At 43.3% G+C, this 17,707-nt stretch overlaps 1 protein-coding gene across 2 annotated transcripts in view; it reads right to left on the bottom strand.

Annotated features, from left to right (window-relative positions):
• Positions 1-17,707, bottom strand: part of LOC139755522 (hemocytin-like) — a 420,053-nt gene that overhangs the window by 280,605 nt on the left and 121,741 nt on the right. For both annotated transcript variants that reach the window (XM_071673909.1, XM_071673910.1), the window contains one exon: positions 7,092-7,207. In XM_071673909.1, coding sequence (XP_071530010.1) covers positions 7,092-7,207 — 116 coding nt within the window. The remainder of the gene's footprint in view (positions 1-7,091; positions 7,208-17,707) is intronic.

The raw sequence follows: 17,707 nt of genomic DNA, 5'->3' as shown, positions 1-17,707 counted from the left end.
GCGATGTGGTATACCGGGGTTGACGTGCTGTCAGTGGATTGAATCAGGGCATGTGAGGCGTCTGGGGTAAACCATGGAAAGCTGTGTAGGTATGTATATTTGCGTGTGTGGACGTATGTATATACATGTGTATGGGGGGGGGGGTTGGGCCATTTCTTTCGTCTGTTTCCTTGCGCTACCTCGCAAACGCGGGAGACAGCGACAAAGTATAATAAATATAAACAAAAAAAGTATGGTGAGTATTCCTGGTAAATTATATGGGAGGGTATTGATTAAGAGCGTGAAGGCATGTACAGAGCATCAGATTGGGGAAGTGCAGTGTGGTTTCAGAAGTGGTAGAGGATGTGTGGATCAGGTGTTTGCTTTGAAGAATGTATGTGAGAAATACTTAGAAAAGCAAGTGGATTTGTATGTAGCATTTATGGATCTGGAGAAGGCATATGATAGAGTTGATAGAGATGCTCTGTGGAAGGTATCAAGAATATATGGTGTGGAAGGCAAGTTGTTAGAAGCAGTGAAAAGTTTTTATCGAGGATGTAAGGCATGTGTACGTGTAGGAAGAGAGGAAAGTGATTGGTTCTCAGTATGAGTTGTTGTGGATGAGGAGCTTGGGAAATGATAGTGTGTTGTGATGAGGTGGTTTGATTCATGTGAGTAACGAAAGTGGTGACGAGTGTAAGTGTGTGAAAGAAAAAGTTGAGAGTAAGTAATAAGAGCGGTTATTGGGAAGTAGGGTTTGGGACAATCAATTGGAGGTAGTTTGAATGAGTGAGGAATAAGTGTTAGAATGGAGTGATTTGGAGGTGATGGAACATAGGAAGTGGATGACCAAGGTGGGGTGGGAAAATCTGGTAGCAAAGATTTGTGTGAGGGCTGAAACATATCTAGGAAGAAAAAAGGTATATTAAGGAATATGGTCAACATGTGTTATGGTGTGACGTGCGTATGGATTAGATTACAGGTGGATGTGTGAATGGATGTTCTGAGGAAACTATGGGTAGGTGTGTAGGTATGTAATTTCAGTGTGTGGAGTGTGTAAATAAAAGGTATGGTGGGGGGGGGTTGTTTTTTGGTCACTATGGAATGTAGGTTTGCGGCAGGGGTGTGTGATGTCTCCATGGTTGTTTAATTTGTTTATGGATGGGGTTGTTAGGGAGGTAAATGCAAGAGTTTTGGAAAGAGTGTCAAGTATGCAGTCTGTTGTGGATGAGAGAGCTTGGGAAATGAGTCAGTTGTTGTTTGCTGATGATACAGAGCTGGTGGCTGATTCATGTGAGAAACTGCAGAAGCTGGTGACTGAGTTTGGTAAAGTGTGTGAAAGAAGAAAGTTGAGAGTAAATGTGAATAAGAGCAAGGTTATTAGGTACAGTAGGGTTGAGGGACAATTCAATTGGGAGGTAAGTTTGAATGGAGAAAAACTGGAGGAAGTGAAGTGTTTTAGATATCTGGGAGTGGATTTGGCAGCGGATGGAACCATGGAAGTGGAAGTGAATCATAGGGTAGGGGAGGGGGCAAACATCCTGGGAGCCTTGAAGAATGTGTGGAAGTTGAGAACATTATCTCAGAAAGCAAAAATGGGTATGTTTGAAGGAATAGTGGTTCCAACAATGTTGTATGGTTGTGAGGCGTGGGCTATGGATAGAGTTGTGCACAGGAGGGTGGATGTGCTGGAAATGAGATGTTTGAGGACAATATGTGGTGTGAGGTGGTTTGATCGAGTAAGTAATGTAAGGGTGAGAGAGATGTGTGGAAATAAAAAGAGCATGGTTGAGAGAGCAGAAGAGGGTGTTTTTTGGTCACATGGAGAGAATGAGTGAGGAAAGATTGACCAAGAGGATATATGTGTCAAAGGTGGAGGGAACGAGGAGAAGTGGGAGACCAAATTGGAGGTGGAAAGATGGAGTGAAAAGGATTTTGTGTGATCGGGGCCTGAACATGCAGGAGGGTGAAAGGAGGGCAAGAAATAGAGCGAATTGGAGTGATGTGGTATACAGGGGTTGACGTGCTGTCAGTGGATTGAACCAAGGCATGTGAAGCGTCCGGGGTAAACCATGGAAAGCTGTGTAGGTATGTATATTTGCGTGTGTGGACATGTGTATGTACATGTGTATGGGGGGGGGGTTGGGCCATTTCTTTCGTCTGTTTCCTTGCGCTACCTCGCAAACGCGGGAGACAGCGACAAAGTATAAAAAAAAAAAAAAAAAAAAAAAAAATATATATATATATATATATATATATATATATATATATATATATATATATATATATATATAGTTGCAACAGGGGTGTGTGATGTCTCCATGGTTGTTTAATTTGTTTATGGATGGGGTTGTTTGGGAGGTGAATGGAAGAGTTTTGGAGAGAGGGGCAAGTATGCAGTCTGCTGTGGATGAGAGGACTTGGGAAGTGAGTCAGTTGTTATTCACTGATGATACAACGCTGGAGGTTAATTTGGGTGAGAAACTGCAGAAACTGGTGACTGAGTCTGGTAAAGTGTGTGAAAGAAGAAAGCTGAGTAAATGTGAATAAGAGCAAGGTTATCAGTTTCAGTAGGGTTGAGGGAGAAGTCAATTGGGAGGTAAGTTTGAAAGGAGAAAAACTGGAGGAAGTGAAGTGTTTTAGATATCTGGGAGAGGATTTGGCATTGGAAGCGGAAGTGAGTCACAGGGTGGGAGAGGGGGTGAAGGTTCTCGGAGCATTGAAGAATGTGTGGCAGGCAAGAACGTTATCTCAGAGAGCAAAAATGGGTATGTTTGAAAGAATAGTGGTTCCGACATTGTTATATGGTTGCGAGGCGTGGGCTATAGATAGGGTTATGCAGAGGAGAGAAGATGTGCGGAAACGAGATGTATGTGGACAACATGTGGTGTGAGGTGGTTTGATTAAGTAATGAAGGGTAAGAGATATGTGTGGTAATAAAAAGTGTGGTAGAGAGAGCAGAAGAAGTTGTATTGAAATGGTTTGGTCACATGGAGAGAATGAGTGAGGAAAGATTGACAAAGATGTTTGATCGGACGGTGGCTGGGCCCCCTCCCATCAAAGATAAGTGTTGGACCTATTCACAACTGTCCTTTTGACAGATTGATTGGAACACTGTACCTGGAAGTGCATGAGGACGGTTACCTGCAGTTTCTGTGCAGGTCATCACAATACAGTGGAATGCAAATCGAAAATTCAGAACAAAAACCAAGTTGTTCCACAGTGTCTCAACTGCCGTGGCAGTCACCACACATGGAATGTCAACTGCCTGCAGCGTCCTGGCACTCACCCAGGGAAAACTTTCTTTGCTCCACTGCCCTCATCTCTCACAAAGCCCCTGCCAACCGAACTGCAATCCCCTCCACCACCCGCTCTTACACCCACCAATGATTTCCCATTGATCTCTCCCCTACCACCCCTCCACCCATACATTCTCCCCTCCCTCTCTCTCCCCACCGTTCTTGGAACGAGGTTGTTGCAGGCCCTGCAAAGCAGTCAACACCATCTCCTGCATTCCTGGACTCCCACTGTCACTCACCAGCACCACTACCTCTTGCTCACCCAAGCCTTTATTGTCCCTCTCCATTACTACCAAAACTTCCTTACTTTTAAAAGTACTGGCAGCAGCGTTACTGGTTCAAAAGAATGATGGCGATAGTGTTTAGTTTATGAAAAGTACAGCCAGTAGCGATACTCTTTCTTCATCCTCTCCAACATCCTCGACAGATTTTGGTACATCCTTTGGAGCCCAGTCTATCCCTCTCACAGTGGAGGCCGCTTCCTCCTCTTAAGTCTTAAAATGGCACATCTAGGGACTTGGACCTCATTGGACAAACCTCACCCAGTTTGTGCTCTCCCATCAAGATGTTGGTCTACTCCAGGAAACCATCACAGACGATGTTACTCCACTCTGCCTCCCCGGCTATACTGTTTACACCCTGCCTCGGCACCATGGACAGACTCATGGCCTCCTCACTCTCAAGCGTAACAGCATGCCATCTATTCATCTTCCTTTACCTGACTCACATGAACTCCCATCTGAGTTACTTTCTGTTCCCCTTACTCTTGGGGACTGGACCCTTAATGTTGTCAGTGTTCATTTCAAGAGTGACTCTCTGGACCCTCAGGTTCACTACAACCTCCATGATAGGGTTCCTATCTTATTCTTGGTGACTTTAATGCCCGCCATCCTACTCCTACTCCACATCAACCCACTCCATGTCCTCTCAATAGATCAAATCTCTCACAGTTTCTTGCTGGTAATAATGATGTTTGCTTTCTATGTCCTTACCAACCTACTCGGTCCCCCATAGTTTTCTTGATGATGGCCTACTATTGAACGTTATACCTCCTTTCATCCTACCGTCCACACCAAGCCTGCTCTGTAGAGTGACCACCTTGCCATTACTACCCATCTCAAGCTCTCCTTCTCGGCCCCCTACATCAGCTCCTTATCGGTCCCCTTGCCTTTGTCTCACACAAGATGCTGTTCCACCCTTTATTCAACACCTTTCCACCTGGGTGGATTCCTACGTTGTCCCTCGGTCACTTGACTCCTATAGTGTTGATTTTGTTGATGCTGTGCATGACTCTCAATCGCGCTGCCCCTCTATGCCTCCACCATCACCCTAGAAGTACCAACAACTACTGGTACTGTATCCCTGCCATGAGATATCTTTGGCAGGTAACCCTTGATCTCCACTCTACCATATGGAGGTCTCGGTCTCTAGGGGATTGGGAAGACTTCAAAAACTGGTGCTCCTTTACAACCCAGGAGCACTGCTGGATTTGTGAGGCAGAGTTGCTCTGCTTCATGGAGTCTTTCTTGTTTCAGACATAACCCTCCTATGTCTGGAATTAGATTAATGCTATACAGAGTACTTGACAGAGGCCTCTTCCCAACCCTGCCCCCTCCTCGTCTGTTTTTTATTGGAGGACTGGTCAAAAGCTTCCTTCTTTGAGGCACTTCCAGATCCTCTGCAGGAGGCGGTGCAGGCTCGCATTGATGTGTCTGTACCTATTGTTCATGTTTCTCTTACCTCCCCTGCGCTGATCATCCCATCACACAGTTCGAGCTTGACTGTGCTCATCACTCTGGAAAAGACCCCCCTCCTACGGATGATCAGACTCGCTCTCTACAATATGTTATATGAACTTGGGCTCTCCCATCAAACTGGAAAAAGGCCACTATTATTCCGATCCCTAAACTGGGAGATTCTGGGAAATATCACCTTAGCCTTACTTCCTGTGTTTGCAAGATGATGGAGAGAATAATACTTTGTTGTCTTCTTCACACTATAGGTGGCTTTCACAACTCCCTCAATAGTTTCATACAACATCATAGACAGCACACTCCATTGCTTCCCTTTATTGCAGTCAGGCTGCCCTTGTCTCCATCTTCCTTGATATTTATTGGAGTCTTTGATGCGGCTCAGCCTGCCCTAATTTCAGTTGAATTTGCACGTTTAGGGGATAAAGGGCAACTTCTTTGATGGATTGCCTCTTACCTCACGGGACGTCAGGCCCAGGTTCTCAGTGAAGGCTCTATATCTCCCGTTCAAGAAATGAAACTCAGCACCCTCAAGGTGGAGTCCTGAGTCCCACCTTGTTTAACACTCTCATGTACTCCATTGCATCTCTCCTATGGCCAACAAGAGTTTCCACTCAAGATATGCTGACGATTTCCTCCTCCTAGCCCCTGACTCCCCTGGCATGCAGGAACCCTTTGATTTGGTCGCCAGGGAGCGTGATCTCACTTGGTTTCCGTCCTTCGACAGCAAAAACAAAAGCCATGTGGCATGGGTGTGTTGTACCTCCCCCTGTTCTTATCAGGAATACCCTTGGACTGGGTCAATGAAACAGAATACCTGGATGTGTATGTAACTCACACACATTGTTAGATCCCTGAAGTCCGCTACCTTTGAGAAACATGCTTTTGGCATCTCACTCCCCTCTCTACCGTGTGCAGGGATTCCCTTGGTGCCACCATCCCTGTACTTCTCACCATATATAAGTCCTTGGTCCGATCCTGTGGCAACTACGCCACCCCTGCCCTCTTCAACATTGTCAGACTGTTGTCAACTGTCTCGAAGTTATCCAGAGGAAGGCTGCTTATATCATCCTCGGGACCCCTCAGTGGACACAATCTACTTCCCTATATACCAAACTTGGTCTTTCCTCCAAACAGGATTGTGTCCTGGTGAGTTACTTGAAAACTGCTGTTTCCATTCTACAGGATCCATGAGGCAACTAAGTCCAAGCCAACCTGACTCAATTGCTAGCATGAATTAGCCAGCATCAATAGAATTGCTGACACTCACTCAGCTGCTCCCAAAACACTTGCCTCTAATGATCTTTCTTCTCATGGCCAGGTGCATAAGCACCAATAATCATCCATCTCTCATAATCCAATCTATGCTTTACCCACATCAATCTAGAATTTACTTTCCTACACTCTATCCTTCCCCCCCAACTCCTGCTTCAGTAGTGGTGCTATTCCTTCCTTAGCTCTTCTACTCTCACCAACCTCCGACTTTACTCCAAAAACGCTTCCAGACTATTCTTCCCCTTTCCCGTTAAGCTTCATTTTACTCAGAGCCAGAACATCCAGGCTTCTTTCCTCAAACATAGTACCTATCACTCCTCTCTTCTCATCTTGGTTACTTCCTCATACATTCAGACATCCCAATCTGAACTTTTGAGGAGGAATCTACGAAGAGAAATAGAAATATACACTTTCATTTATTATCTAATTGGTATTATCATAAAACAATGTGCAAACAAATCAAAATAATGACAACTTATCAACTGTCAAAAGGCAGCAATGAGCACTCTTGAACTGGATTGTTAGTTGGTATCCTAAACGGTTCATGCAGGAACAGTTGCCAGTTTATGCGAAAAAATGAGAATTATTGGGTAACAGTCATGGATGTTCCCAAAAAGATGTATAATAAGAGGAGACACTACTGTGAGCAAACGTGGGCTTTCTATAATGGGCTAAATCTTTGAGAAAACGTGCCCCCACACCCAAGACTGATAATATTAGCTCTCCCTGGGTGGCTGTCACGTTCCTCATACATGTAAAATACTATCAACAAACATGAACTACTCACCAAACATTCACCATACCAGCGTCGTAGAATTGAAAGATGGTACATACATATGCTATCACAAGGCAGTGCACAGTCCTCGTGGGTCGTACCCGGGGGACAAGTATAACCGATTTCTTCTGAAAAAGTGTAACATAAGGATATACAGAGCAGAAACTCGTATGTATCTTTAGATGTATGTATATAGATATAATGAATATAATGAATATTTAATATATATATATATATATATATATATATATATATATATATATATATATATATATATATATATATATATATATACATATATATATATATTTATTCATTCATTTATTTTGCTTTGTCACTGTCTCCCGCGTTAGCGAGGTAGCGCAAGGAAACAGACGAAAGAATGGCCCAACCCGCCCACATACACATGTATATGCATACACGTCCACACACGCAAATATACATACCTATACATCTCAATGTACACATACATATACACACACAGACATATACATATATACACATGTACATAATTCATACTGTCTGCCTTTATTTGTTTCCATTGCCACCTCGCCACACATGGAATAACAACCCCCTCCCCCCTCATGTGTGCGAGGTAGCGCTAGGAAAAGACATCAAAGGCCCCATTCGTTCACACTCAGTCTCTAGCTGTCATGTAATAATGCACCGAAACCACACACACACATACACATATATATATATATATATATATATATATATATATATATATATATATATATATTTTTTTTTTTTTTTGCTTTGTCACTGTCTCCCGCGTTTGCGAGGTAGCGCAAGGAAACAGACAAAAGAAATGGCTCAACCCACCCCCATACACATGTATATACATACAAGTCCACACACACAAATATACATACCTACACAGCTTTCCATGGTTTACCCCAGACGCTTCACATGCCCTGATTCAATCCACTGACAGTACGTCAACCCCGGTATACCACATCGATCCAATTCACTCTATTCCTTGCCCTCCTTTCACCCTCCTGCATGTTCAGGCCCCGATCACACAAAATCTTTTTCACTCCATCTTTCCACCTCCAATTTGGTCTCCTACTTCTCCTTGTTCCCTCCACCTCCGACACATATATCCTCTTGGTCAATCTTTCCTCACTCATTCTCTCCATGTGCCCAAACCATTTCAAAACACCCTCTTCTGCTCTCTCAACCACGCTCTTTTTATTTCCACACATCTCTCTTACCCTTATATTACTTACTCGATCAAACCACCTCACACCACATGTTGTCCTCAAACATCTCATTTCCAGCACATCCACCCTCCTGGGCACAACTCTATCTATAGCCCACGCCTCGCAAAAATACAACATTGTTGGAACCACTATTCCTTCAAACATACCCATTTTTGCTTTCCGAGATAATGTTCTCAGCTTCGACACATTCTTCAAGGCTCCCAGGATTTTCGCCCCATCCCCCACCCTATGATTCACTTCCGCTTCCATGGTTCCATCCGCTGCCAGATCCACTCCCAGATATCTAAAACACTTTACTTCCTCCAGTTTTTCTCCATTCAAACTTACCTCCCAACTGACTTGACCCTCAACCCTACTGTACCTAATTACCTTGCTCTTATTCACATTTACTCTTAACTTTCTTCTATCACACACTTTACCAAACTCAGTCACCAGCTTCTGCAGTTTCTCACATGAATCAACCACCAGCGCTGTATCATCAGCGAACAACAACTGACTCACTTCCCAAGCTCTCTCATCCCCAACAGACTTCATACTTGCCCCTCTTTCCAAAACTCTTGCATTCACCTCCCTAACAACCCCATCCATAAACAAATTAAACAACCATGGAGACATCACACACCCCTGCCACAAACCTACATTCACTGAGAACCAATCACTTTCCTCTCTTCCTACACGTACACATGCCTTACATCCTCGATAAAAACTTTTCACTGCTTCTAACAACTTGCCTCCCACACCATATATTCTTAATACCTTCCACAGAGCATCTCTATCAACTCTATCATATGCCTTCTCCAGATCCATAAATGCTACATACAAATTTATTTGCTTTTCTAAGTATTTCTCACATACATTCTTCAAAGCAAACACCTGATCCACACATCCTCTACCACTTCTGAGACCACACTGCTCTTCCCCAATGTGATGCTCTGTACATGCCTTCACCCTCTCAATCAATACCCTCCCATATAATTTACCAGGAATACTCAACAAACTTATACCTCTGAAATTTGAGCACTCACTCTTATCCCCTTTGCCTTTGTACAATGGCACTATGCACGCATTCCGCCAATCCTCAGGCACCTCACCATGAGTCATACATACATTAAATAACCTTACCAACCAGTCAATAATACAGTCACCCCCTTTTTTAATAAATTCCACTGCAATACCATCCAAACCTGCTGCCTTGCTGGCTTTCATCTTCCGCAAAGCTTTTACTACCTCTTCTCTGTTTACCAAATCATTTTCCCTAACCCTCTCACTTTCCACACCACCTCGACCAAAACACCCTATACCTGCCACTCTATCATCAAACACATTCAACAAACCTTCAAAATACTCACTCCATCTCCTTCTCACATCACCACTACTTGTTATCACCTCCCCATTTGCGCCCTTCACTGAAGTTCCCATTTGCTCCCTTGTCTTACGCACTTTATTTACCTCCTTCCAGAACATCTTTTTATTCTCCCTAAAATTTAATGATACTCTCTCACCCCAACTCTCATTTGCCCTCTTTTTCACCTCTTGCACCTTTCTCTTGACCTCCTGTCACTTTCTTTTATACATCTCCCACTCAATTGCATTTTTTCCCTGCAAAAATCGTCCAAATGCCTCTCTCTTCTCTTTCACTAATAATCTTACTTCTTCATCCCACCACTCACTACCCTTTCTAATCAACCACCTCCCACTCTTCTCATGCCACAAGCATCTTTTGCGCAATCCATCACTGATTCCCTAAATACATCCCATTCCTCCCCCACTCCCCTTACTTCCATTGTTCTCACCTTTTTCCATTCTGTACTCAGTCTCTCCTGGTACTTCCTCACACAAGTCTCCTTCCCAAGCTCACTTACTCTCACCACCCTCTTCACCCCAACATTCACTCTTCTTTTCTGAAAACCCATACAAATCTTCACCTTAGCCTCCACAAGATAATGATCAGACTTCCCTCCAGTTGCACCTCTCAGCACATTAACATCCAAAAGTCTCTCTTTCGCGCGCCTGTCAATTAACACGTAATCCAATAACGCTCTCTGGCCATCTCTCCTACTTACATACGTATATTTATGTGTATCTCGCTTTTTAAACCAGGTATTCCCAATCATCAGTCCTTTTTCAGCACATAAATCTACAAGCTCTTCACCATTTCCATTTACAACACTGAACACCCCATGTATACCAATTATTCCCTCAACTGCCACATTACTCATCTTTGCATTCAAATCACCCATCACTATAACCCGGTCTCGTGCATCAAAACCACTAACACACTCATTCAGCTGCTCCCAAAACACTTGCCTCTCATGATCTTTCTTCTCATGCCCAGGTGCATATGCACCAATAATCACCCATCTCTCTCCATCAACTTTCTTCCATTCTATCGCATACTCCCACACACACACATATATATATATATATATATATATATATATATATATATATATATATATATGGTTGCGAGGCGTGGGCTATGGATAGAGTTGTGCGCAGGAGGATGGATGTGCTGGAAATGAGATGTTTGAGGACAATGTGTGGTGCGAGGTGGTTTGATCGAGTAAGTAACGTAAGGGTAAGAGAGATGTGTGGAAATAAAAAGAGCGTGGTTGAGAGAGCAGAAGAGGGTGTTTTGAAATGGTTTGGGCACATGGAGAGAATGAGTGAGGAAAGATTGACCAAGAGGATATATGTGTCAGAGGTGGAGGGAACGAGGAGAAGTGGGAGACCAAATTGGAGGTGGAAAGATGGAGTGAAAAAGATTTTGTTTGATCGGGGCCTGAACATGCAGGAGGGTGAAAGGAGGGCAAGGAATAGAGTGAATTGGATCGATGTGGTATACCGGGGTTGACGTGCTGTCAGTGGATTGAATCAGGGCATGTGAAGCGTCTGGGGTAAACCATGGAAAGCTGTGTAGGTATGTATATTTGCGTGTGTGGACGTATGTATATACACGTGTATGGGGGTGGGTTGGGCCATTTCTTTTGTCTGTTTCCTTGCGCTACCTCGCAAACGCGGGAGACAGCGACAAAGCAAAAAATATATATATATATATATATATATATACTTTTTTTTTTTTTTTTTTTTATACTTTGTCGCTGTCTCCCGTGTTTGCGAGGTAGCGCAAGGAAACAGACGAAAGAAATGGCCCAACCCCCCCCATACACATGTACATACACACGTCCACACACGCAAATATACATACCTACACAGCTTTCCATGGTTTACCCCAGACGCTTCACATGCCCTGATTCAATCCACTGACAGCACGTCAACCCCGGTATACCACATCGATCCAATTCACTCTATTCCTTGCCCTCCTTTCACCCTCCTGCATGTTCAGGCCCCGATCACATAAAATCCTTTTCACTCCATCTTTCCACCTCCAATTTGGTCTCCCTCTTCTCCTCGTTCCCTCCACCTCCGACACATATATCCTCTTGGTCAATCTTTCCTCACTCATTCTCTCCATGTGCCCAAACCATTTCAAAACACCCTCTTCTGCTCTCTCAACCACGCTCTTTTTATTTCCACACATCTCTCTTACCCTTACGTTACTCACTCGATCAAACCACCTCACACCACACATTGTCCTCAAACATCTCATTTCCAGCACATCCATCCTCCTGCGCACAACTCTATCCATAGCCCACGCCTCGCAACCATACAACATTGTTGGAACCACTATTCCTTCAAACATACCCATTTTTGCTTTCCGAGATAATGTTCTCGACTTCCACACATTCTTCAAGGCCCCCAGGATTTTCGCCCCCTCCCCCACCCTATGATCCACTTCCGCTTCCATGGTTCCATCAGCTGCCAGATCCACTCCCAGATATCTAAAACACTTCACTTCCTCCAGTTTTTCTCCATTCAAACTCACATCCCAATTGACTTGACCCTCAACCCTACTGTACCTAATAACCTTACTCTTATTCACATTTACTCTTAACTTTCTTCTTCCACACACTTTTCCAAACTCAGTCACCAGCTTCTGCAGTTTCTCACATGAATCAGCCACCAGCGCTGTATCATCAGCGAACAACCACTGACTCACTTCCCAAGCTCTCTCATCCCCAACAGACTTCATACTTGCCCCTCTTTCCAAAACTCTTGCATTTACCTCCCTAACAACCCCGTCCATAAACAAATTAAACAACCATGGAGACATCACACACCCCTGCCGCAAACCTACATTCACTGAGAACCAATCACTTTCCTCTCTTCCTACACGTACACATGCCTTACATCCTCGATAAAAACTTTTCACTGCTTCTAACAACTTTCCTCCCACACCATATATTCTTAATACCTTCCACAGAGCATCTCTATCAACTCTATCATATGCCTTCTCCAGATCCATAAATGCTACATACAAATCCATTTGCTTTTCTAAGTATTTCTCACATACATTCTTCAAAGCAAACACCTGATCCACACATCCTCTACCACTTCTGAAACCACACTGCTCTTCCCCAATCTGATGCTCTGTACATGCCTTCACCCTCTCAATCAATACCCTCCCATATAATTTACCAGGAATACTCAACAAACTTATACCTCTGTAATTTGAGCACTCACTCTTATCCCCTTTGCCTTTTTACAATGGCACTATGCACGCATTCCGCCAATCCTCAGGCACCTCACCATGAGTCATACATACATTAAATAACCTTACCAACCAGTCAACAATACAGTCACCCCCTTTTTTAATAAATTCCACTGCAATACCATCCAAACCTGCTGCCTTGCCGGCTTTCATCTTCCGCAAAGCTTTCACTACCTCTTCTCTGTTTACCAAATCATTTTCCCTAACCCTCTCACTTTGCACACCACCTCGACCAAAACACCCTATATCTGCCACTCTATCATCAAACACATTCAACAAACCTTCAAAATACTCACTCCATCTCCTTCTCACATCACCACTACTTGTTATCACCTCCCCACTTGCGCCCTTCACCGAAGTTCCCATTTGCTCCCTTGTCTTACGCACTTTATTTACCTCCTTCCAGAACATCTTTTTATTCTCCCTAAAATTTAATGATACTCTCTCACCCCAACTCTCATTTGCCCTTTTTTTCACCTCTTGCACCTTTCTCTTGACCTCCTGTCTCTTTCTTTTATACATCTCCCACTCAATTGCATTTTTTCCCTGCAAAAATCGTCCAAATGCCTCTCTCTTCTCTTTCACTAATACTCTTACTTCTTCATCCCACCACTCACTACCCTTTCTAAAAGGAAAAAAAGGAAAGATAGGTAGTATGTTTGAGGAAAGGAACCTGGATGTTTTGGCTCTGAGTGAAACGAAGCTCATGGGTAAAGGGGGAAGGGTGGTTTGGGAATGTCTTAGGAGTAAAGTCAGGGGTTAGTGAGAGGACAAGAGCAAGGGAAGGAGTAACACTACTCCTGAAACAGGAGTGGTGGGAGTATGTGATAGAGTGTAAGAAAGTAAACTTTAGATTGATATGGGTAAAATTGAAAGTTGATGGAGAGAGATGGGTGATTATTGGTGCATATGCACCTGGGCATGAGAAGAAAGATCATGAGACGCAAGTGTTTTGGGAGCAGCTGAATGAGTGTGTGAGTAGTTTTGATGAACGAGACCGAGTTATAGTGATGGGGGATTTGAATGCAAAGGTGAGTAATGTGGCAGTTGAGGGAATAATTGGTGTACATGGGGCGTTCAGTGTTGTAAATGGAAATGGTGAAGAGCTTGTACATTTATGTGCTGAAAAAGGACAGGTGATTGGGAATACCTGGTTTAAAAAGAGAGATATATATAAGTATACATATGTAAACAGGAGAGATGGCCAGACAGCGTTATTGGAGTACATGTTAACTGATAGGCATGCGAAAGAGAGAATTTTGGATGTTAATGTGCTGAGAGGTGCAACTGGAGAGATGTCTGATCATTATCTTGTGGAGGTGAAGGTTAAGATATGTAGAGGTTTTCAGAAAAGAAGAGAGAATGTTGGGGTGAAGAGAGAGGTGAGAGTAAGTGAGGTTTCGAAGGAGACTTGAGTGAGGAAGTACCAGGAGAGACTGAGTACAGAATGGAATAAGGTGAGAACAAAGGCCGTAAGGGGAGTGGGGGAGGAATGGGATGTATTTAGGGAAGCAGTGATGGCTTGCGCAAAAGATGCTTATGGCATGAGAAGCATGGGGAGTGGGCAGATTAGAAAGGGTAGTGAGTGGTGGGTTGAAAAAGTAAGATTATTAGTGAAAGAGAAGAGAGAGGTATTTGGACGATTTTTGCAGGGAAATAATGCAAATGAGTGGGAGATGTATAAAAGAAAGAGGCAGGGGGTCAAGAGAAAGGTGCAAGAGGTGAAAAAGAGGGCAAATGAAAGTTGGGGTGAGAGATTATCATCAAATCTTAGGGAGAATAAAAAGATGTTTTGGAAGGAGGTATATAAAGTGCGTAAGACAAGGGAACAAATGGGAATATCAGTGAAGGGGGCTAATGGGAGGTGATAACAAGTAGTGGTGATGTGAGAAGGAGATGGAGTGAGTATTTTGAAGGTTTGTTGAATGTGGTTGATGATAAAGTGGCAGATATAAGATGTTTTGGTCGAGATGGTGTGCAAAAGTGAGAGGGTTAGGGAGAATGATTTGGTAAACAGAGAAGAGGTAGTAAAAGCTTTGCGAAAGATGAAAGCCGGCAAGGCAGCGGGTTTGGATGGTATTGCAGTGGAATAGGGTGACTGTATTGTTGACTGGTTAGTAAGGTTATTCAATGTATGTATGACTCATGGTGAGGTGCCTGAGGATTGGCGGAATGCTTGCAGTTTTTACAGAGGTATAAGTTTGTTGAGTATTTTTGGGAAATTATATCGGAGGGTATTGATTGAGAGGGTGAAAGCATGGACAGAGCATCTGATTGGGGAAGAGCAGTGTGGTATCAGAAGTGGTAGAGGATGTGTGGATCAGGTGTTTGCTTTGAAGAATGTATGTGAGAAATACTTAGAAAAGCAAATGGATTTGTATGTAGCATTCATGGATCTGGAGAAGGCATATGATAGAGTTGATAGAGATGCTCTGTGGAAGGTATTAAGAATATATGGTGTGGGAGGTAAGTTGTTAGAAGCAGTGAAAAGTTTTTATCGAGGATGTAAGGCATATGTACGTGTAGGAAGAGAGGAAAGTCATTGGTTCTCAGTGAATGTAGGTTTGCGGCAGGGGTGCATGATGTCTCCATGGTAGTCTAATTTGTTTATGGATGGGGTTGTTAGGGAGGTGAATGCAAGAGTTTTGGAGAGAGGGGCAAGTATGCAGTCTATTGTGGATGAGAGAGCTTGGGAAGTGAGTCAGTTGTTGTTTGCTGATGATACAGTGCTGGTGGCTGATTCGGGTAAGAAACTGCAGAAGCTGGTGACAGTTTGGTAAAGTGTGTGAAAGAAGAAAGCTGAGAGTAAATGTGAATAAGAGCAAGGTTATTAGGTACAGTAGGGTTGTGGGACAAGTCTATTGGGAGGTAAGTTTGAATGGAGAAAAACTGGAGGAAGTGAAGTGTTTTAGATATCTGAGAGGGGATTTGGCAGCGGATGGAACCATGGAAGCGGAAGTGAATCATAGAGTGGGGGAGGGGGCAAAAGTTCTGGGGCCTTGAAAAATGTGTGGAAGGCGAGAATGTTATCTTGGAAAGCAAAAATGGGTATGTTTGAAGGAATAGTGGTTCCAACAATGTTATATGGTTGTGAGGCATGGGCTATATATAGAGTTGTGTGGAGGAGGGTGGATGTGGTGGAAATGAGATGTTTGAGGACAATATTTGGTGTGAGATGGTTTGATCGGGTAGGTAACGAAAGGGTAAGAGAGATGTGTGGTAAGAAAAAGAGTGTGGTTGAAAGAGCAGAAGAGGGTGTTTTGAAATGGTTTGGTCACATGGAGAGAATGAGTGAGGAAAGACTGACAAAGAGGACATATATGTCTGAGGTGGAGGGAATGAGGAGAAGTGGGAGACCAAATTGGAGGTGGAGAAATGGAGTGAAAAAGATTTTGAGTGATCGGGGCCTGAACATGCAGGAGGGTGAAAGGCATGAAAGGAATAGTGTGAATTGGAATGATGTGGTATACCGGGGTCGACGTGCTGTCAATGGATTGAACCAGTACAGCGAAACATCTGGGGTAAACCATGGAAAGTTTCGTGGGGCCTCGATGTGGAAAGGGAGCTGTGGTTTCGGTGCATTATACATGACAGCTAGAGACTGAGTGTGAATGAATGTGGCCTTTGTTGTCTTTTCCCAGCACTACCTTGTGTACATGCAGGGGAAGGGGATTTTCATTTCATGTGTGGGAGGGTGGCAATGGGAATGAATAAGGGCAGACAGTATGAATTATGTACATGTGTATATATGTATATGTTTGTGTGTATATATATGTATATGTTGAGATGTACAGGTATGTATATGTGTGTGTGTGGACGTGTATGTATATACATGTGTATGTGGGTGAGTTGGGCCATTCTTTCGTCTGTTTCCTTGCGCTACCTTGCTAACGCAGGAGACAGCAACAAAGTATAATAAATGAATAAATAAATATATATATATATGTATGTCTATATATATATATGTGTCTATATCTCTTTTTAAACCAGGTATTCCCAGTCACCAGTCTTTTTTTTCAGCACACAACTGCACAAGCTCCTCACCATTTCTGTACCCTTAACTGCCATATTACTTACCTTTGCATTTAAATCACCCATGATTAATATCCGTTCTCGTACACCAAAACTCCTGACACACTTGCTCAGCCTCTCCTAAAACACTTGCCTGTGATGATCTTTCTTCTTATGGCCAGGTACATACGCACCAATAGTCATCCATCTCTCCCCATCTACTTTCAGTTTTACTCAAATCAATCTAGAATTGATTTCCTTACACTCTATCACACTCTCCCACAACTGCTGAAGGAGTTGCATTACTCCTTCCTTTGCTCTTGTCCTCTCTCTAATCCCTGACTTTATTCCTAAGACATTTCCAAACCATTCATTCCCTGTACCCTTGAGCACTGTTTAACTCAGAACCAAAACATTCTAGTTTCTTTCCTCAAACATACTACCTATCTCTCCTCACTTCTCAGTCTGGTTACATCCACACATTCAGAAACACCAACCTGATTTCCTTCTGTTTCCTCGCTAAGAAACTGAAATACAAGAAGGGGAGGGTTTCCAGGTCCCCACCCCACCTCCTTTAGTCATTTTTTATGACATGCTGGGAAAACAGAGTTAGAATTCTTTCTTCCCCTATCATATAGTACTACTGGACTCTGCCCAAGGTTACACTTTATACTGCAAGTAGAAAGTCACCTTTGGTGATGCAGTATCATAGGAAATAGAGTATTGTCAAAGAATTTCTCACTCCAAAGCAGTATACATTACCTTGCTATAAGAAGTGT

The sequence above is a fragment of the Panulirus ornatus genome, chromosome 19, assembly GCF_036320965.1.
Source record: "Panulirus ornatus isolate Po-2019 chromosome 19, ASM3632096v1, whole genome shotgun sequence".
In the NCBI taxonomy this organism is placed as follows: domain Eukaryota; kingdom Metazoa; phylum Arthropoda; class Malacostraca; order Decapoda; family Palinuridae; genus Panulirus; species Panulirus ornatus.
The sequence above is the reverse complement of the archived record's forward strand: the minus strand, read 5'-3'. Positions and strand labels throughout refer to the sequence as shown.